The sequence below is a fragment of the Ranitomeya imitator genome, chromosome 1 (genome assembly GCF_032444005.1).
Source record: "Ranitomeya imitator isolate aRanImi1 chromosome 1, aRanImi1.pri, whole genome shotgun sequence".
Classification (NCBI taxonomy): Eukaryota; Metazoa; Chordata; class Amphibia; order Anura; family Dendrobatidae; genus Ranitomeya; species Ranitomeya imitator.
In genome coordinates this window covers 852037763-852060834 of record NC_091282.1, presented here as the reverse complement: position 1 = coordinate 852060834, position 23072 = coordinate 852037763, and the positions used below count along the sequence as shown (strand labels likewise).

At 50.1% G+C, this 23072-nt stretch overlaps 1 protein-coding gene across 1 annotated transcript in view; it reads left to right on the top strand.

The window, feature by feature from the left end:
* The first annotated feature begins 245 nt into the window (after positions 1–245).
* MLLT1 (MLLT1 super elongation complex subunit) overlaps positions 246–23072 on the top strand; it is a 46126-nt gene continuing 23299 nt past the window's right edge. Inside the window, exons 1-6 of the mRNA XM_069741588.1 lie at positions 246–494; positions 9643–9823; positions 11166–11248; positions 11335–11478; positions 14098–14226; positions 14322–14873. Coding sequence (XP_069597689.1) covers positions 483–494; positions 9643–9823; positions 11166–11248; positions 11335–11478; positions 14098–14226; positions 14322–14873 — 1101 coding nt within the window. The 5' untranslated portion in view covers positions 246–482. The remainder of the gene's footprint in view (positions 495–9642; positions 9824–11165; positions 11249–11334; positions 11479–14097; positions 14227–14321; positions 14874–23072) is intronic.

The following is a 23072-nucleotide window of genomic DNA, read 5'->3' as shown; positions in this document are numbered from 1 at the left end:
AAAACAATAACCTCGCAGGGCAAGAAATCACTTCTTCTGTGAGGAAAAAAGGTGGGTGGAGTCAGAGGCACGGGAATGTGGGGCAGAGACCTGTAGTTACTATGGAAACGACAGAGCAGCAGACGATTGGTGAGACTTGATGTCAATCACAGCATCCCCGCCTATCCTGTGGCTTTGTATTCTCCTTCTTTCTTTACCGTCCTTCCTGAGAGGAAGCTCCGCCTGCTGTACCCTTCGGATTGGTCAGATTCGAGGTGGTACATTCCGGTATCCTGGCTGTGGGACCTGCAGGCGGAGTGTTCCATTAAGGAAAGAAGGGTGTTTGGGCCTAAGCTGGGCTTGTGGAGCATTTCTGGATCCGTGCTTTTCTATTCTCGTTGAGCCGAACAAGGTGCAAGAACAAGAGGCCGATAAGGCGGAGGATGAGGCCGTAAGCACCTTGAAGACCTTAGGAGGAAGAAAGACGATCTGAACGTAGAGACATGGACAGTCAGGTACTGAAAGGTGGAAGTAGTGACTGACCACTGCTGCCTGCTCAGCCTGCATGTACGCAGACCTGAGTATAGTAGTGGCTTCCCATCATTGCTAGATGCTGAGTTACACAGAATGGACTGAGGACAACTTCAGTACAAGGGTCACACAGACAATAAAGCCAATTATCTGTGTCAGACAGCCCAGGAGGGGGGACATTCAGGAATAAGGGTAGGATATGACAAGTGGCACGACCTTCAGTTAGGCTACCAGTAGTATGCTACCAGGCCAGCCTGCAGAACACAGATCTGGATCAGGGCGGTCTGCAGAACACAGATCTGGATCAGGGCGGTCTGCAGAACACAGATCTGGATCAGGGCGGTCTGCAGAACACAGATCTGGATCAGGGCGGTCTGCAGAACACAGATCTGGATCAGGGCGGTCTGCAGAACACAGATCTGGATCAGGGCGGTCTGCAGAACACAGATCTGGATCAGGGCGGTCTGCAGAACACAGATCTGGATCAGGGCGGTCTGCAGAACACAGATTGGATCAGGGCGGTCTGCAGAACACAGATCTGGAACAGGGCGGTCTGCAGAACACAGATCTGGAACAGGGCGGTCTGCAGAACACAGATCTGGAACAGGGCGGTCTGCAGAACACTGATGTGGAACAGGGCGGTCTGCAGAACACTGATGTGGAACAGGGCGGTCTGCAGAACACTGATGTGGAACAGGGCGGTCTGCAGAACACTGATCTGGAACAGGGCGGCCTGCAGAACACTGATGTGGAACAGGGCGGTCTGCAGAACACTGATCTGGAACAGGGCGGTCTGCAGAACACTGATCTGGAACAAGGCGGTCTGCAGAACACTGATCTGGAACAGGGCGGTCTGCAGAACACTGATCTAGAACAAGTCAGGTTGCAGGACACTGATCTAGAGCAGGACAGGCTGCAGAACTCTGCTAGAACAGAACAATTTACTGAACACTGGTGTTAGGGCAGGTTGCAGAACACCGAGCTAGAACAGAATAATCTGCAGGACACTGATCAAGAATAGGGCAATCTGCACGACACTGGGCTAGAACAGAACAATCTGCAGAACAGTGAGCTAGAACAAACAAACAGCAGGACACAGCTAGCACAGACCAATCTGCACAATACTGAGGTAGAACAGTCTGCAGAACATTGAGCTAGAACAAAATAATCTGTGATCACTGAGCTAGACCAGACCAGTGTGAGAACACTGAGCTAGGGCAGACCGGCGTGAGAACACTGAGCTAGGGCAGAACAGCGTGAGCACACTGAGCTAGGGCAGACCAGCGTGAGCACACTGAGCTAGGGCAGACCAGCGTGAGCACACTGAGCTAGGGCAGACTGGCGTGAGCACACTGAGCTAGGGCAGACCAGCGTGAGCACACTGAGCTAGGGCACAACACTAAGCTAAAACAAAAAACAGCAAGATACTGAGCTAGAACATGACAAGCAGCAGGAGTCTGAGCTAGAACATGACAAGCTGCAGGACACTGAGCTGGGGCAGACAAGCAGCAGGACACTGAGCTGGGACAGACAAGCAGCAGGACACTGAGCTGGGACAGACAAGCAGCAGGACACTGCGCTGGGGCAGACAAGCAGCAGGACACTGCGCTGGGGCAGACAAGCATCAGGACACTGAGCTGGGGCAGACAAGCAGCAGGACACTAAGGTGGAGCAGACAAGCAACAGGACACTGAGCTGGAGCAGACAAGCAGTAGGACACTGCGCTGGGGCAGACAAGCAGCAGGACACTGCGCTGGGGCAGACAAGCAGCAGGACACTGCGCGAGGGAAGACCGGCGTCAGCACCCTGAGCGAGGGAAGACCGGCGTCAGCGCACTGAGCTAGGGCAGACCGGCGGCAGAACACTGAGCTAGGGCAGAACACTGAGCTAAAACAATAAACAGCAAGATGCTGAGCTAGAACAGGACAAGCAGCAGGAGTCTGAGCTGGGACATACAAGCAGCAGGACACTGAGCTGGGACAGACAAGCAGCAGAATACTGAGCTGGGGCAGACAAGCAGCAGGACACTGCGCTGGAGCAGACAAGCAGCAGGACACTGCGCTGGCACAGACAAGCATCAGGACACTGAGCTGGGGCAGACAAGCAGCAGGACACTGCGCTGGGGCAGACAAGCAGCAGGACACTGCGCTGGGGCAGACAAGCAGCAGGACACTGCGCTGGGGCAGACAAGCAGCAGGACACTGCGCTGGGGCAGACAAGCAGCAGGACACTGCGCTGGGGCAGACAAGCAGCAGGACACTGCGCTGGGGCACACAAGCAGCAGGACACTGCGCTGGAGCAGACAAGCAGCAGGACACTGAGCTGGGACAGACAACCAGCAGGACACTGAGCTATAATAGTTTTTTTTAATAAGGAATTCCGGGTAACACATGCAAGTGTGATGTGAGAAACTCACGCGAGTCTCTTACATCAATACCCGACACTCGGGACTGGAGCGTGCGGCTGCATAGAAATACATGCTAGGGCAGACCTGCGTGAGAACACTGAGCTAGGGCAGACCAGCATGAGAACGCTGAGCTAGGGCAGACCAGCATGAGAACGCTGAGCTAGGGCAGACCGGCGTCAGAACACTGAGCTAGGGCAGACCAGCATCAGAACACTGAGCTAGGGCAGAACAGTGAGCTAGAGCAGACCAGCATCAGAACACTAAGCTAGGGCAGACTGGCGTGAGCACAGTGAGCTAGGACAAACCGGCGTGAGTATGCTGAGCTAAGGCAGACCAGTGTGAGCACACTGAGCTAGGGCAGACCGACGTGATAACACTGAGCTAGGGCAGACCAGCGTGAGCCCCCTGAGCTAGTGCAGACCAGCGTGAGCCCCGAGCTGTGGCAGACCGACGTGATAACACTGAGCTAGGGCATACCGGTGTGAGCGCCCTGAGCTAGGGCAGACCGGCGTCAGCGCCCTGAGCTACGGCAGACCGGCGTCAGTACCCTGAGCGAGGGAAGACCGGCGTCAGCACCCTGAGCGAGGGAAGACCGGCGTCAGCGCACTTAGCTAGGGCAGACCGGCGGCAGAACACTGAGCTAGGGCAGAACACTGAGCTAAAACAATAAACAGCAAGATGCTGAGCTAGAACAGGACAAGCAGCAGGAGTCTGAGCTGGGACATACAAGCAGCAGGACACTGAGCTGGGACAGACAAGCAGCAGAATACTGAGCTGGGGCAGACAAGCAGCAGGACACTGCGCTGGAGCAGACAAGCAGCAGGACACTAAGCTGGAGCAGACAAGCAACAGGACACTGAGCTGGAGCAGACAAGCAGTAGGACACTGAGCTGGGACTGACAAGCAGCAGGACACTGAGCTGCAATAGTTTTTTACATAAGGAATTCTGGGAAACACATGAACAGTAAAAACTGGCACACAGACTAAGGCCGGGGTCACACTTGCAAGTGTGATGTGAGAAACTTATGCGAGTCTCTTACATCAATACCCGGCACTCGGAACTGGAGTGTGCGGCTGCATAGAAATACATGCTAGGGCAGACCGGCGTGAGAACATTGAGCTAGGGCAGACCAGCATGAGAACACTGAGCTAGCGCAGACCTGCGTGAGAACACTGAGCTAGGGCAGACCAGCATGAGAACGCTGAGCTAGGGCAGACCGGCGTCAGAACACTGAGCTAGGGCAGACCAGCATCAGAACACTGAGCTAGGGCAGAACAGTGAGCTAGAGCAGACCAGCATCAGAACACTAAGCTAGGGCAGACTGGCGTGAGCACAGTGAGCTAGGACAAACCGGCGTGAGCACACTGAGCTAAGGCAGACCAGTGTGAGCACACTGAGCTAGGGCAGACCGACGTGATAACACTGAGCTAGGGCAGACCAGCGTGAGCCCCCTGAGCTAGTGCAGACCAGCGTGAGTCGCGAGCTATGGCAGACCGACGTGATAACACTGAGCTAGGGCATACCGGTGTGAGCGCCCTGAGCTAGGGCAGACCGGCGTCAGCGCCCTGAGCTATGGCAGACCGGCGTCAGTACCCTTAGCTAGGGAAGACCGGCGTCAGCACCCTGAGCAAGGGAAGACCGGCGTCAGCGCACTGAGCTAGGGCAGACCGGCGGCAGAACACTGAGCTAGGGCAGAACACTGAGCTAAAACAATAAACAGCAAGATGCTGAGCTAGAACAGGACAAGCAGCAGGAGTCTGAGCTGGGACATACAAGCAGCAGGACACTGAGCTGGGACAGACAAGCAGCAGAATACTGAGCTGGGGCAGACAAGCAGCAGGACACTGCGCTGGAGCAGACAAGCAGCAGGACACTGCGCTGGCGCAGACAAGCATCAGGACACTGAGCTGGGGCAGACAAGCAGCAGGACACTGAGCTACAATAGTTTTTTATATAAGGAATTCCGGGTAACACATGAACAGTAAAAACTGACACACAGACTAAGGCCGGGGTCACACTTGCAAGTGTGATGTGAGAAACTCATGCTAGGGCAGACCGGCGTGAGCACGCTGAGCTAGGGCAGACCAGCATGAGAACGCTGAGCTAGGGCAGACTGGCGTGAGCACAGTGAGCTAGGACAGACCAGCGTGAGTACGCTGAGCTAGGGCAGACTGGCATGAGTACACTGAGCTAGGGCAGACCAGTGTGAGCACACTGAGCTAGGGCAGACCGATGTGATAACACTGAGCTAGGGCAGACCAGCGTGAGCCCCCTGAGGCTAGGGCAGAACAGTGTGAGCCCCCTGAGCTAGTGCAGACCAGCGTGAGCCCCCTGAGCTAGGGCAGACCAGTGTGTGAGCCCCCTGAGCTAGGGCAGACCGGCGTCCGCGCCCTGAGCTAGGGCAGACAGGCGTCAGTGCCCTGAGCTAGGGCAGACAGGCGTCAGTGCCCTGAGCTAGGGCAGACAGGCGTCAGTGCCCTGAGCTAGGGAAGACCGGCGTCAGCGCACTGAGCTAGGGCAGAACACTGAGCTAAAACAATAAACAGCAAGATGCTGAGCTAGAACAGGACAAGCAGCAGGACACTGAGCTGGAGCAGACAAGCAGCAGGACACTGAGCTGGAGCAGACAAGCAACAGGACACTGAGCTGGAGCAGACAAGCAGTAGGACACTGAGCTGGGACTGACAAGCAGCAGGACACTGAGCTGCAATAGTTTTTTACATAAGGAATTCTGGGAAACACATGAACAGTAAAAACTGGCACACAGACTAAGGCCGGGGTCACACTTGCAAGTGTGATGTGAGAAACTTACGCGAGTCTCTTACATCAATACCCGGCACTCGGAACTGGAGTGTGCGGCTGCATAGAAATACATGCTAGGGCAGACCGGCGTGAGAACACTGAGCTAGGGCAGACCAGTGTCAGAACAGTGAGCTAGGACAGACTGCCGGCACTCGGACTGGAGCGTTCAGCTCCATAGAAATACATACAGCCGCATGCTCCGGTCCTGAGTGCCGGCGTCAGTGCCGGGTATTGATGTGAGAGACTCGTGTGAATGAATCCAGCACACTGAAAAGCACGAAAAAAATCTGACACGTGAAACTGGTCTAAAACTGAAGAAAATATCACTGAGGGAGGATGGGCATGCGGCAATAATTAGACTAAGACAATGAGACAGGCTGTAGCTAATGAGAAAATAGCAGGAGACAGGACTTAAGCTGTTATCCAAAATAGGGTAATTGGCTAGTGAGCAAAAAGATCAAAACGGGAATAAATATGCAAAAAGAGAAACTGACAGGCAACAAACATAATTGAACACATTGAATGTAACAGTTCTGTGACTGAAGGAGAAAGAATTGGACATGTGAAAATTGGACACACAGTGTGACAGCTGAGGATTCAGAGCTCTACGTACATGTCAGGAGAGTACGGGATATTCTCTAGTGAAGGGATCAAGACCAAATGAATGGAAGAGAATGGGAAAGACACCAGCGGAGCAGAGCGCATTGGGCAGCCATGCATAATAGACTTGTGGACCTTGAAACTGAAAACACAAATGTTTGAAGCTGCTTAAGTACGGACTGGCCTAAGGCCCAACCTCAACAGCCTTATATATGCCTATGAGGCTTTTGAATCCTGTTTAGGATAACCACAGCCAGTCTGTGCATCTCTGTCTGTTCTAGGACCGTGAAACATGGATGTGTTACATTTGGCTAATGGCAAGCAATGATACCGCATGAAGATTAATAACATAGTAGCAATGTATTACTTTTGTTGGATGAGTATAGGGACTAATGTCAGAGTTCCTTACTGACTCAATAAGATATGCCAACTATGAATGTTGCTTATTAATTTGGTGTCAAATTAGCCTAGCTCGCTTACTTACCATATTTTTCAGACTATAAAACACGCCGGATCATAAGACCACCTAGGTTTTAGAGGAGGAAATTAGAAGAAAAAAATGAAACAAAAAATGTGTTCAATTCTGTACTAATATTCCCTGTCCTGGTATTCATGGCCCCGTCAACCCTATCCTGGTATACATGGCCCCCTCATCCCTATCCTGGTATGCATGGCCCCCTAATCCCTATCCTGGTATACATGGCCCCCTCATCCCTATCCTGGTATGCATGGCCCCCGTCATCCCTATCCTGGTATGCATGGCCCCCTAATCCCTATCCTGGTATGCATGGCCCCGTCATCCCTATCCTGGTATGTATGGCCCCCTCATCCCTATCCTGGTATATATGGCCCCCACATCCCTATACTGGTATGCATGGCCCCCTCATCCCTAGCCTAGTAGGCATGTCCCCCTCATCGTTATCCTGGTATTAGTGGCCCCCTCATCCCTATCCTGGTATGCGTGGCCCCCTCCCTATCCTGGAATGCATGGCCCCCTCATCCCTATCCTGGTATGCGTGGCCCCCTCATCCCTATCCTGGTATGCGGTCCCCCTAATCCCTAGCCTGGTAGGCATGTCACCCTCATCCCTAGCCTGGTAGGCATTTCCCCCTTATTCCCAGCCTGTTAAGCATGTCCCCCTTATTCCTAGCCTGGTAAGCATGTCCCCCTTATTCCTAGCCTGGTAAGCATGTCCCCCTTATTCCTAGCCTGGTAAGCATGTCCCTCTTCTCCCTAGCCTGGTAGGCATGTCCCCCTTATCCCTAGCCTGGTAGGCATGTCCCCCTTATCCCTAGCCTGGTAGGCATGTCCCCCTTATCCCTAGCCTGGTAGGCATGCCCCCCTTATCCCTAGCCTGGTAGGCATGTCCCCTTTATCCCTAGCCTGGTATGCATGGCCCCCTCATCCTTATCCTGGTATGCATGTCCTCTCATCCCTATCCTGGAATGCAGGGCCCCCATCTCTGTCCTGGTATTCATGGCCCAATCCCCATCCTGGTATACATGGTCTCATCAGGAAAACATAAAAAAAAAACAATTACACTTACCTTCCTGCACTCCCTCGCAACGTCTTCCGGTGCCATCAGCTGATTTATGCTTGTAAGCAGCGTACGGCAGTGATGTCATGTGCTGCTTACAAGCTGAGGACAGCTTCCGGAATACTCACTGCTCTCCACGCTCTTTAATAGCAAGCACAGTGTTAGCCGCAGCCGCCGGCTTCCTGTAGCTGCCAGGCGTTCATGTGTGTCCACTACTTAAGGGAATGAATATCCTACATTTCATGCCTATGGGAATGAAGAGAAGTGAATATTAATTTCCTGGAAGCCAGCTTCTGCGGCTAACAGCGTATACGCTATTAAAGAGAAATGAATGTTCACTGCCCTCCACGTCCATGGGCGTGGAATACAGTGAATATTCATTTCTCTTTAGCAGCGGGCACAGGGGTTAGCAGCCTGCTCCGCCGCTTCCGCTCCCCCACCTCCCCACCACAACAAGAGCATGTACATCCGGACTATAAGATGCAAACCCCACTTTCCTCCACATTTTTCGAGGTAAAAAGTGTGTCTTGTAGTCTGAAAAATACGGTAAATGGGTTTCTGGGGCTGAGAAGAAAAATCTGCAGTCACCCTGTGTAACCACAGACCGCTGAATTGTGACAGTGTAGAACGCACTCACTGTCATAATTCCCTATGCAAGCAGGCGGTCAAATGATGGCATGTATGCGACTTGCATATTTGTTTTCATGTGCCAACTAGAGTCTCAGCCACTTCTTTAAATATTAGGCCGGACTCACACTACCGTATAACACGGCCGAGTGCTATGCGATAAAACATCACGTAGCACTCAGACCAGTGTTATTCTATGGGTCAGATCACATCTCTGATTATTTTCTCATGCTGATTCGGCATGCTGCGATTGGCAGCGAGACTTGGCTCACTTGTCCCTATACAAGTCTATGGGTGTGAGTGACACATTGCACTTCATTCCGATATCACCCAAGTGCAGCAGCAGAGGAGATGGAGAAATTACTTTCTCCGTTTCTTCCGCAGCTGTGCTCCAATCCTGTCATGTTGAGGATCGAGCACAATAGTATGACACTCGGCTCCCAAGAGCAGGAGCCGAGGGTCATTAGCACATTGCATCTGATGCTCTCATTCTAGTGTGACTCCGGCCTTACTGAGAGAATCAGCTAAGACTACAGTCAGCGCGTGATCGCCCACTTGTGCGGACGGAGAAATCATGATAGTGTACCTCTCCTTACATTGTCACAAAGAATGACTGCAGACTTTCTTCTCAAACTCCTCTAACTTCTGTAACCTACAGTTGGATTGTGTAGCGGAGCTGCCACAGCATCATAGGGAGCACTGTGCAAAGTCTGAACCCCTCTTGATTGGCACTGGTCCAGGCAATACTTCAGACTTGCTACTGTGGGGGAAATTTTGGTGAAAATTGGCGCCAATTGGCGCCAATGGTTCTGTTAAGCTGAGCAGTATAAAGGGTGAAATCTGTATCCTTCGCTGTATAAAGTGACGTGATTCAGATTTCATCGGAAGAGTTCTGATCGTTTTACGCTCTGGATGTTCTCTGTATCCTCTGTATAATATTGCTACAAATCTCTTACACAACACTGGTACAGTAAATCAGCAGATTTCCCATCCTGCCTGTGCTTCTTGTGGGAGTGGACCTATATAAGAAGATCATTATGGTGATATCATATCCATTGCGGACCCTCAGGTGGAAGCCTCGATAACAGGTTTCTTCTTGATGGGCTTCTGTATCTGGATCCTAGATCTGCTTGTAATTCTGTGCTCATCTTTCCACAGTGCACTGTTCAGGTGAAGCTGGAGCTGGGACACCGTGCTCAGTTGAGGAAGAAGCCCACTTCTGAAGGATTTACCCATGACTGGATGGTGTTTGTCCGAGGCCCTGAGCAGTGTGACATACAGCATTTTGTAGATAAGGTTGTATTTAGGCTGCATGACAGCTTCCCTAGACCTAAGCGGGGTGAGTGACCATTTTTATTTTACAGATGCCTTAACATAAATGTTCTCCAGAAAGTTACTTGGCTCCTCGCGGTGCTTTCCGTTGAGTACGTGACAGGGTTTCCGTCAGAATCCCTGATAAACAGTATTCCAACAGGAACTCTGTCAGAGCTCTGATGGAGCCATTCACTATTATGACGTGGAAGAAGTCACTGTTGACACTGTGTGCCTCCTTCCTGCAGTATTAGTCTTTTTTGATGTGCACAAAAATGTGGCAGACCTTGTTTTTGTGCATGCCTGAAACCGATGAATATTGACAGGACAGACCGCAAACCGTTTCCAAGATCAGAATCCTGCTTTCGGGGGTTGCAAAAGAAACCACGATGTAGTGCTCAGCGGAGAGCACTGTATGCATGCTAGCTTTACCTGTATGTTTTTGATTGGCTTTCTGTATGCTATTCCTCTGGAGATTTTATTGGACCTAGTCCTAGAACTTAAAATTCCTTTCCTGTTTTTATAAGCAGATATCCTATGATGACATAAACAAACTGTATAGTTCCAAAACACTTTCCAACAGTGACTGTAATCAGTCCCTAGTAGCGATGAGCGAGTGTACTCGTTGCTCGGGTTTTCCAGAGCACGCTCGGGTGGTCTCCCGAGTATTTGTAACTGCTCGGAGATTGAGTTTTTGTTGACACAGCTGCATGATTTACGGCTGCTAGCCAGCCTGAGCACATGTGGGGGTTGCCTGGTTGCTAGGGAATCCCCACATGTATTCAAGCTGTCTATCAGCTGTAAATCATGCAGCTGAGGCAACGAAAACTAAATCTCCGATCAGTTACAAATACTCGGAGACAACCTGAGCGTGCTTGGGAAAACCCCAGCAACGAGTATACTCGCTCATTACTAGTCCCTAGCACATTGATTGGCCACCAGCTCCGCAGTGTGTGTGTGACAGGATGTCAGTCAGTGTGCCAGGGTGTAATTACAGGTGCACTCACTGTGTGCTGAGGAGTAACTAACCGCTTCCTGCTTCCACCTTAGTAACTGTAAGCAAGCGGCTGCAGGGAGAATGTATCTTCATTTTCTCCCTGTAAACCCTGTTTCAGGATGCCAGCTACAAATGATATACACACTATTTACCTGCAGATTACCAACATATCTGCAGGTGTTTTTGGAAGTGTCAGGTTCCGTTTAAGAAAAGACTGGAAACAAATACTTGGGGAATGCGTTATATGTGCGACATCTGACTGTCATCCGAGTGACATTTTATAGCAGTTAAATATGTGGTAGTCCAGTTTTGCCCTTGTTACTGCAGTTGTATTTTAATGCTGGGATGCCCTGTTCTGTTTTTGCTTTGGTAGCATGCAAGGAACCACCATATAAAGTTGAAGAATCTGGATATGCTGGCTTCATTTTACCTATTGAAGTGTACTTCAAGAACAAGGTATAATGTGACCATGTACCTTTACATTCTCATTGGAATTTCAGTCTAGGATACTGACAGTTTTTTTGTTGTTTCTTGTTCTCCAGGAAGAACCGAAGAAAGTGTGTTTTACATATGATTTGTTTCTGAATCTGGAGGGAAATCCACCAGTTAACCATTTACGCTGTGAGAAATTGACTTTCAATAATCCTACCAAGGAGTTCCTCCGGAAATTGCTGAAAGCTGGAGGGGTGAGTACCTGTGGACTGCACTAGGACCTGGTAACAGGTGTACCTCTGTGCTGTATTGGGAGAGAATAGACATGTGAAGAGGGCACAGTCGTAGTATTAACACCGCTTCAATACTTATGTCATTGTTGTCTATTACCATATAGCCCACTGTGTTGTGCAAAGCACTACATGTCAGATATAATTGCTGTATATTGAATTCTGAATGCAACATAAATGTCCGATATAAGATGTAATAAAAACCTATTATAGACTTTAGTATACCTGATTTTTAAGGAAAGTTATAGGGGTTGTCCAGACTTAAGCTCTGTGTGACTGCAGACTTTTGAATCTTCACATCGCAAGCACTGCATGTAGTGAGTATTCTCCGGCATTGGAAGCAGGCGGTCATGTGAGCGCACGTTTGTAATTTGCATACTTCTGGCCAGGGCTGTGGAGTCGGTAAGTCAAACCTCCCGACTCCTCAATTTCCCTGACTTCTGACTCCTCAACTTTCTTGACTCTGACCCCACAGCACTGGTCACTACTGAGCATGTACATAAAGTGCAGCACAGATTCATCTCACCTCTGACCCCACAGCACTGGTCACTACTGAGCCTGTACATAAAGGGCAGCACAGATTCATCTCACCTCTGACCCCACATCACTGGTCACTACTGAGCGTGTACATAAAGGGCAGCACAGATTCATCTCACCTCTGACCCCACAGCACTGGTCACTACTGAGCATGTACATAAAGGGCAGCACAGATTCATCTCACCTCCGACCCCACAGCACTGGTCACTACTGAGCCTGTACATAAAGAGCAGCACAGATTCATCTCACCTCTGACTCCACAGCACTGGTCACTACTGAGCATGTACATAAAGTGCAGCACAGATTCATCTCACCTCCGACCCCACAGCACTGGTCACTACTGAGCCTGTACATAAAGAGCAGCACAGATTCATCTCACCTCTGACCCCACATCACTGGTCACTACTGAGCATGTACATAAAGGGCAGCACAGATTCATCTCACCTCCGACCCCACAGCACTGGTCACTACTGAGCCTGTACATAAAGAGCAGCACAGATTCATCTCACCTTCGATCCCACAGCACTGGTCACTACTGAGCCTGCACATAAAGTGCAGCACAGATTCATCTCACCTCCGTCCCCACAGCACTGGTCACTACTGAGCCTGTACATAAAGTGCAGCACAGATTCATCTCACCTCTGACCCCACATCACTGGTCACTACTGAGCCTGTACATAAAGTGCAGCACAGATTTATCTCACCTCCGACCCCACAGCACTGGTCACTACTGAGCATGTACATAAAGTGCAGCACAGATTTATCTCACCTCCGACCCCACAGCACTGGTCACTACTGAGCCTGTACATAAAGAGCAGCACAGATTCATCTCACCTCTGACCCCACAGCACTGGTCACTACTGAGCATGTACATAAAGTGCAGCACAGATTCATCTCACCTCCAACCCCTCAACACTGGTCACTACTGAGCCTGTACATAAAGAGAAGCACAGATTCATCTCACCTCCAACCCCTCAACACTGGTCACTACTGAGCATGTACATAAAGTGCAGCACAAATTCATCTCACCTCCAACCCCTCAACACTGGTCACTACTGAGCCTGTACATAAAGTGCAGTACAGATTCATCTCACCTCTGACCCCACAGCACTGGTCACTACTGAGCATGTACATAAAGTGCAGCACAGATTCATCTCACCTCCGACCCCTCAACACTGGTCACTACTGAGCCTGTACATAAAGTGCAGCACAGATTCATCTCACCTCCAACCCCACAGCACTGGTCCCTACTGAGCCTGTACATAAAGGGCAGCACAGATTCATCTCACCTCCAACCCCACAGCACTGGTCACTACTGAGCCTGTACATAAAGGGCAGCACAGATTCATCTCACCTCCAACCCCACAGCACTGGTCACTACTGAGCCTGTATATAAAGAGCAGCACAGATTCATCTCACCTCCAACCCCACAGCACTGGTCACTACTGAGCCTGTACATAAAGGGCAGCACAGATTCATCTCACCTCCAACCCCACATCACTGGTCACTACTGAGCCTGTATATAAAGTGCAGCACAGATTCATCTCAACTAAGAGCTGAGATCCTGAGATCAGGATCAGAACAGACATTTATAGGACATTTCATAACTTTCCCAAATTCTTATGAAAAAATATTCAGCACATCCCCCTCTGAACTACTGCACCAAATTTATTATATATTTTAGGATTTGAAATCGGTCCATTTTATACCATCTTCACCAAAAGGGACACCGACCCCACATTCCTGCTTCCGGCCACATTCCAACTGGACTGTATCTGACCTTGTTCAATACACTTGCATTGGGTGAGGCTGTGCCCAGCTAGTCGGCATGTGACTGAATGTGTGCAAATCACATACTTGCGGTCACATGCTCAGCACCGGAGAATCTTTCCTGGTGCGCAGTGCACACAATGTTAGGATTCACAAGTCTGGACAAACCCTTTAATATTTCTACAAGCTTAGTCTAAAGAAGAATATTCCTGGTTTTTCATTGAAACTTGAAACTGAGAAGCTTTGTAATTTGATACACAGGAGTTTTATTTTCAGGTAATGGTCATGCCAGAGGGAGCAGAGACTTTATCGAGACCAAGCCCTGACTATCCAATGTTACCAACAATCCCCCTCTCCGCATTTTCAGACCCAAAGAAGGCCAAATCATCATCGTATGGATCAAAGGTTAGATTTCGCTATGTACAGAGTATAGAAAGAAAAAAAGACAGCAAAAACCTAATTTATCCTGCAACATAAATTTTTTTCCTCCTGTTTTGTAGGACGGCAATAAAGAAAGTAGCAAAACATCCAAACCCCACAAAGTTACAAAAGAGCACAAGGAGCGGATAAGGAAAGATTCAGAAAGCAAAGGTAAAGAAAGTGATACCAGCAAACAAGTAAAAGAATCCTCTTCCTCCAGAAAGCCAGCTGAGAACAAACCTGCTAAGGAAGAGAAAGGACCTGTCAAAGTAGCCTTTAAGGAACAAAAATTAGCATTGAAAGAGCCCAAGGTGGAAAACATGTCTCCGAAAGGTGGTCCACCTGAGCCTAAGCCTTCAAGCAAAAGACCACCAAACATAGACTCTCCAAAATCCAGTAGCAAGAAGCCGAAAAAGGGCAACTCCAAAGGACATACAATTTCTGGAACTTCTCCTCGGGGTCCCCCTAATCCTAGTAATTCCGTCACCACCAACTTGCCCTACACAGAAAAGAAAATGGTGAAGGAGAAACCAGGAAACAAAGCTGATAGGAGCAAACCAGATACAGATGTAAAGAAGCCAGTGGAAGATGACGATTCCCATTCTGAAGACGAGAGATCATCAAAATCAGAGGTTATTATGTTCATGTCTTTTTTTTGTTGAGGGTGATGTCACATGAGATATTTTTCCATTAGAAATTTTTCTGCAGACAAAAATTCATTGTTGAAGTAATGTCCCTCCCCCGCATTGCAGTGATGGCGTTTTGAACTTGATATAAAAAAATTCCCTTTCAACAAAGGGGGCATTAACAAAGATTCTTCTCTGCAAGCATTTGCTATTTTTCCCTGTATGACCAAATCATAAGAAGACAGCGTCATATAGGTGAAAACAAAGCAAAAGCCCACAGAAAAGGTCTGATCAGGCTTTTTCAGTGTGATCTGGTGAGACTGATGTGTTTAATCAGTCTGTACAGTGCTGGGGGAGGAGGAGAGCTGCGCTGTAATCTCCTTACATTCAATGCTCAGGATGTATTCCAGATATAATGGGTGGGGAGTACCGTAATGCACTGATACATTGCTCTGGACCTGTCCTAGGTATATGACAAACCTGTTTGCACGATCCTTTATAAGTGCTCACTGGTGCAGCTCTTCCCTCATGGTGCAGTAATGACATTACAGTGCAGCTCTCCTCCTCTCCCGCCGCAGTAATGACATTACAGTGCAGCTCTCTTCTACCGGTGCAGTAATGACATTACAGTGCAGCTCTCCTCCTCTACCGGTGCAGTAATGATATTACAGTGCAGCTTTCCTCCTCTTCCGGCGCAGTAATGACATTACAGTGCAGCTCTCCTTCTCTACCGGCGCAGTAATGATATTACAGTGCAGCTTTCCTCCTCTTCCGGCGCAGTAATGACATTACAGTGCAGCTCTCCTTCTCTACCGGCGCAGTAATGACATTACAGTGCAGCTCTCCTCCTCTACCGGCGCAGTAATGACATTACAGTGCAGCTCTCCTCCTCTTTCGGCGCAGTAATGACATTACAGTGCAGCTCTCCTCCTCTTCCGGCGCAGTAATGACATTACAGTGCAGCTCTCCTTCTCTACCGGTGCAGTAATGACATTACAGTGCAGCTCTCCTCCTCAACCAGCGCAGTAATGACATTACAGTGCAACTCTCCATCTCTACCGGTGCAGTAATGACATTACAGTGCAGCTCTCCTCCTCTACCAGCGCAGTAATGACATTACAGTGCAGCTCTCCTTCTCTACCGGTGCAGTAATAACATTACAGTGCAGCTCTCCTCCTCTACCGGCGCACTAATTACATTACAGTGCAGCTCTCCTCCTCTCCCGCCGCAGTAATGACATTACAGTGCAGCTCTCCTCCTCTTCCGGCGCAGTAATGACATTACAGTGCAGCTCTCCTCCTCTATCGGCGCAGTAATTACATTACAGTGCAGCTCTCCTCCTCTACCGGCGCAGTAATGACATTACAGTGCAGCTCTCCTCTCAAGCCGCAGTATTGACGTTAGTGCAGCTCTCCTCCTCCTCCGCCGCAATAATGACATTACAGTGCAGCTCTCCTCCTCTACCGGTGCGGTAATGACATTACAGTGCAGCCCTCCTCCTCTCCCGATGCAGTAATGACATTACAGTGCAGCTCTCCTCCTCTACCAGCGCAGTAATGATATTACAGTGCAGCTCTCTTCTACCTGCGCAGTAATGACATTACAGTGCAGCTCTCCTCCTCTACCGGTGCAGTAATGACATTACAGTGCAGCCCTCCTCCTCTACCGCTGCAGTAATGACATTACAGTGCAGCTCTCCTCCTCTACCGGTGCAGTAATGACATTACAGTGCAGCCCTCCTCCTCTACCGCTGCAGTAATGACATTACAGTGCAGCTCTCCTCCTCTACCGGTGCAGTAATGACATAACAGTGCAGCTCTCCTCCTCTACCAGTGCGGTAATGACATTACAGTGCAGCCCTCCTCCTCTCCCGACGCTGTAATGACATTACAGTGCAGCTCTCCTCCTCTACCAGCGCAGTAATGATATTACAGTGCAGCTCTCTTCTACCTGCGCAGTAATGACATTAGAGTGCAGCTCTCCTCCTCTACCGGTGCAGTAATGACATTACAGTGCAGCTCTCCTCCTCTACCGGCGCAGTAATGACATTACAGTGCAGCTCTCCTCCTCTACCGGTGCAGTAATGACATTACAGTGCAGCCCTCCTCCTCTACCGGTGCAGTAATGACATTACAGTGCAGCTCTCCTCCTCTACCGGTGCAGTAATGACATTACAGTGCAGCTCTCCTCCTCTACCAGCGCAGTAATGATATTACAGTGCAGCTCTCCTCCTCTACCGGCGCAGTAATGACATTACAGTGCAGCTCTCCTCCTCTACCGGTGCAGTAATGACATTGCGGTGCAGTAATGACATTACAGTGCAGCTCTCCTCCTCTACCGGCGCAGTAATGACATTACAGTGCAGCTCTCCTCCTCTACCGGTGCAGTAATGACATTGCAGTGCAGCTCTCCTCCTCTACCGGCGCAGTAATGACATTACAGTGCAGCTCTCCTCCTCTACCGGCGCAGTAATGACATTACAGTGCAGCTCTCCTCCTCTACCGGTGCACTAATGACATTACAGTGCAGCTCTCGTCCTCTACCTGCGCAGTAATGACATTAGAGTGCAGCTCTCCTCCTCTACCGGCGCAGTAATGACATTACAGTGCAGCTCTCCTCCTCTACCAGCACAGTAATGACATTACAGTGCAGCTCTCCTCCTCTACCGGTGCAGTAATGACATTGCAGTGCAGCTCTCCTCCTCTAGCGGTGCAGTAATGACATTGCAGTGCAGCTCTCCTCCTCTACCGGTGCAGTAATGACATTACAGTGCAGCCCTCCTCCTCTACCGCTGCAGTAATGACATTACAGTGCAGCTCTCCTCCTCTACCGGTGCAGTAATGACATTACAGTGCAGCCCTCCTCCTCTACCGCTGCAGTAATGACATTACAGTGCAGCTCTCCTCCTCTACCGGTGCAGTAATGACATTACAGTGCAGCCCTCCTCCTCTACCGCTGCAGTAATGACATTACAGTGCAGCTCTCCTCCTCTACCGGTGCGGTAATGACATTACAGTGCAGCTCTCCTCCTCTACCAGCGCAGTAATGACATTGCAGTGCAGCTCTCCTCCTCTACCGGTGCAGTAATGACATTACAGTGCAGCTCTCCTCCTCTACCGGTGCAGTAATGACATTACAGTGCAGCTCTCCTCCTCTACCGGTGCAGTAATGACATTGCGGTGCAGTAATGACATTACAGTGCAAATCTCCTCCTCTACCGCTGCAGTAATGACATTACAGTGCAGCTCTCCTCCTCTACCGGTGCAGTAATGACATTACAGTGCAGCCCTCCTCCTCTACCGCTGCAGTAATGACATTACAGTGCAGCTCTCCTCCTCTACCAGCGCAGTAATGACATTACAGTGCAGCTCTCCTCCTCTACCGGTGCAGTAATGACATTACAGTGCAGCCCTCCTCCTCTACCGCTGCAGTAATGACATTACAGTGCAGCTCTCCTCCTCTACCGGTGCAGTAATGACATTACAGTGCAGCCCTCCTCCTCTACCGCTGCAGTAATGACATTACAGTGCAGCTCTCCTCCTCTACCGGTGCAGTAATGACATTACAGTGCAGCCCTCCTCCTCTACCGCTGCAGTAATGACATTACAGTGCAGCTCTCCTCCTCTACCGGTGCGGTAATGACATTACAGTGCAGCTCTCCTCCTCTACCAGCGCAGTAATGACATTGCAGTGCAGCTCTCCTCCTCTACCGGTGCAGTAATGACATTACAGTGCAGCTCTCCTCCTCTACCGGTGCAGTAATGACATTACAGTGCAGCTCTCCTCCTCTACCGCTGCAGTAATGACATTACAGTGCAGCTCTCCTCCTCTACCGGTGCAGTAATGACATTACAGTGCAGCCCTCCTCCTCTACCGCTGCAGTAATGACATTACAGTGCAGCTCTCCTCCTCTACCGGTGCAGTAATGACATTACAGTGCAGCCCTCCTCCTCTACCGGCGCAGTAATGACATAACAGTGCAGCTCTCCTCCTCTACCGGTGCGGTAATGATATTACAGTGCAGCTCTCTTCTACCTGCGCAGTAATGACATTAGAGTGCAGCTCTCCTCCTCTACCGGTGCAGTAATGACATTACAGTGCAGCTCTCCTCCTCTACCAGCGCAGTAATGACATTGCGGTGCAGTAATGACATTACAGTGCAGCTCTCCTCCTCTACCGGTGCAGTAATGACATTACAGTGCAGCGCTCCTCCTCTACCGGTGCAGTAATGACATTACAGTGCAGCTCTCCTCCTCTATCAGCGCAGTAATGATATTACAGTGCAGCTCTCTTCTACCTGCGCAGTAATGACATTAGAGTGCAGCTCTCCTCCTCTACCGGTGCAGTAATGACATTACAGTGCAGCTCTCCTCCTCTACCAGCGCAGTAATGACATTACAGTGCAGCTCTCCTCCTCTACCGGTGCAGTAATGACATTACAGTGCAGCCCTCCTCCTCTACCGGCGCAGTAATGACATTACAGTGCAGCTCTCCTCCTCTACCGGTGCAGTAATGACATTACAGTGCAGCCCTCCTCCTCTACCGGCGCAGTAATGACATTACAGTGCAGCTCTCCTCCTCTACCAGCGCAGTAATGATATTACAGTGCAGCTCTCCTCCTCTACCGGTGCAGTAATGACATTACAGTGCAGCTCTCCTCCTCTACCGGTGCAGTAATGACATTACAGTGCAGCTCTCCTCCTCTACCAGCGCAGTAATGATATTACAGTGCAGCTCTCCTCCTCTACCGGTGCGGTAATGACATTACAGTGCAGCCCTCCTCCTCTCCCGACGCAGTAATGACATTACAGTGCAGCTCTCCTCCTCTACCAGCGCAGTAATGATATTACAGTGCAGCTCTCTTCTACCTGCGCAGTAATGACATTAGAGTGCAGCTCTCCTCCTCTACCGGTGCAGTAATGACATTACAGTGCAGCTCTCCTCCTCTACCAGCGCAGTAATGATATTACAGTGCAGCTCTCCTCCTCTACCGGTGCAGTAATGACATTACAGTGCAGCTCTCCTCCTCTACCGGTGCAGTAATGACATTACAGTGCAGCCCTCCTCCTCTACCGGCGCAGTAATGACATTACAGTGCAGCTCTCCTCCTCTACCGGTGCAGTAATGACATTGCGGTGCAGTAATGACATTACAGTGCAGCTCTCCTCCTCTACCGGCGCAGTAATGACATTACAGTGCAGCTCTCCTCCTCTACCGGTGCAGTAATGACATTGCAGTGCAGCTCTCCTCCTCTACCGGTGCAGTAATGACATTGCAGTGCAGCTCTCCTCCTCTATCGGTGCAGTAATGACATTACAGTGCAGCTCTCCTCCTCTACCAGCGCAGTAATGATATTACAGTGCAGCTCTCCTCCTCTACCAGCGCAGTAATGACATTACAGTGCAGCTCTCCTCCTCTCCCGCCGCAGTAATGACATTACAGTGCAGCTCTCCTCCTCTACCGGTGCAGTAATGACATTGCGGTGCAGTAATGACATTACAGTGCAGCTCTCCTCCTCTACCGGCGCAGTAATGACATTACAGTGCAGCTCTCCTCCTCTACCGGTGCAGTAATGACATTGCAGTACAGCTCTCCTCCTCTACCGGTGCAGTAATGACATTGCAGTGCAGCTCTCCTCCTCTACCGGTGCAGTAATGACATTACAGTGCAGCTCTCCTCCTCTACCAGCGCAGTAATGATATTACAGTGCAGCTCTCCTCCTCTACCGGTGCAGTAATGACATTACAGTGCAGCTCTCCTCTACCGGCGCAGTAATGACATTACAGTGCAGCTCTCCTCCTCTACCGGTGCAGTAATGACATTGCAGTGCAGCCCTCCTCCTCTACTGGTGCAGTAATGACATTACAGTGCAGCTCTCCTCCTCTACTGGTGCAGTAATGACATTACAGTGCAGCTCTCCTCCTCTACCAGCGCAGTAATGATATTACAGTGCAGCTCTCTTCTACCGGTGCAGTAATGACATTACAGTGCAGCTCTCCTCCTCTACCAGCGCAGTAATGATATTACAGTGCAGCTCTCTTCTACCGGTGCAGTAATGATATTACAGTGCAGCTCTCTTCTACCGGTGAAGTAATGACATTACAGTGCAGCTCTCCTCCTCTACCAGCGCAGTAATGACATTACAGTGCAGCTCTCCTCCTCTACCAGCGCAGTAATGACATTACAGTGCAGCTCTCCTCCTCTACCAGCGCAGTAATGATATTACAGTGCAGCTCTCTTCTACCGGCCCAGTAATGACATTACAGTGCAGCTCTCCTCCTCTCCCGCCGCAGTATTGACGTTAGTGCAGCTCTCCTCCTCTACCGGTGCAGTAATGACATTACAGTGCAGCTCTCCTCCTCTACCATTGCAGTAATGATATTACAGTGCAGCTCTCTTCTACCGGTGCAGTAATGACATTACAGTGCAGCCCTCCTCTACCGGTGCAGTAATGACATTACAGTGCAGCTCTCCTCCTCTACCAGCGCAGTAATGATATTACAGTGCAGCTCTCCTCCTCTACCGGTGCAGTAATGACATTACAGTGCAGCTCTCCTCCTCTACCATCGCAGTAATGATATTACAGTGCAGCTCTCCTCCTCTTCCGGCGCAGTAATGACATTACAGTGCAGCTCTCCTCCTCTACCATCGCAGTAATGATATTACAGTGCAGCTCTCTTCTACCGGTGCAGTAATGACATTACAGTGCAGCTCTCCTCCTCTTTTAGCGCAGTAATGACGTTACAGTGCAGCTCTCCTGGCGCTGTAATGAAATTACAGCTCAGCTCATCTCCTCTCGTGGAGCTGTAATGACATAACAGACTTAGCCCATATAAAGAACACATTTGCACTACAAAGAACAGAGTAATATTTAAAAAGTTTTTTGCTCTATTACATCATTAATAAAAAACATAACTATTACAAAAGGGATAATCGGGTGGTGAAAACTACCAGTAGTGGAACCACAGGTCTGGGCAATTAAATACAGAAAAATGCCATATATCAATCCACCCCAAACATCTAATCTATATATAACGCTGGGAGCGTCACTCTGTCTGAAGCCTTTATAGACTGCGCAAGCGCCGGCGCAGTATGGACCCCACAGAGTGACGCTCCCAGGAGATCGCGGTATGCGTAAACACTGAATGCACACCGCGATCTCCACCGGAGAGGCAGGGACCGTGGACGCGCCAGGAGGGTAAGTATTATATTCACCTGTCCCCTGTTCCAGCGCTGCGTGCGGCTCCGTGTTCCGGGTCCTCTGCCTGTGACGTTCACAGTTCAGAGGGCGCGATGACGCGCTTGAAGCGCGCTGCCCTCTGACTGAACAGTCACAGCCAGAGGAGCCGGAACATGGAGCGGCGTGCAGCGCTGGATCACGGCCAGGTGAATATAACAAGTGTCGGGGGCCTGAGCTAGCGGCGATACCGGCACCTGACCCCCACAGCGCGCCGGTGTCCCCACCTGCTCAGGCCCCACAGCACTCGGCCCCCAGCGACGATAGGTGAGTATGGTATTTTTTTTTTATATAGCGCAGCAGCATACGGGGCATATACAATGGAGCATCTTATGGGGGCCATAAACCATAATGGAGCAGTGTACGGGGGCATATAATATGGAGCATCTTATGGGGGCCAACAACCATAATGGAGCAGTGTACGGGGGCATATACTATGGAGCATCTTATGGGGGCCATCAACCATAATGGAGCAGTGTACGGGGGCATATACTATGGAGCATCTTATGGGGGCCATAAACCTTTATGGGGCAGTGTACGGGGCATATACTATGGAGCATCTTATGGGGGCCATCAACCATAATGGAGCAGTGTACGGGGCATATACTATGGGGCATCTTATGGGGGCCATAAACCTTTATGGAGCAGTGTACGGGGCATATACTATGGAGCATCTTATGGGGTCCATAAACCATAATGGAGCAGTGTACGGGGGCATATAATATGGAGCATCTTATGGGGGCCATCAACCATAATGGAGCAGTGTACGGGGGCATATACTATGGAGCATCTTATGGGGGTCATCAACCATAATGGAGCAGTGTACGGGGCATATACTATGGAGCATCTTATGGGGCCATCAACCATAATGGAGCAGTGTACGGGGGCATATACTATGGAGCATCTTATGGGGACCATAAACCTTTATGGAGCAGTGTACGGGGCATATACTATGGAGCATCTTATGG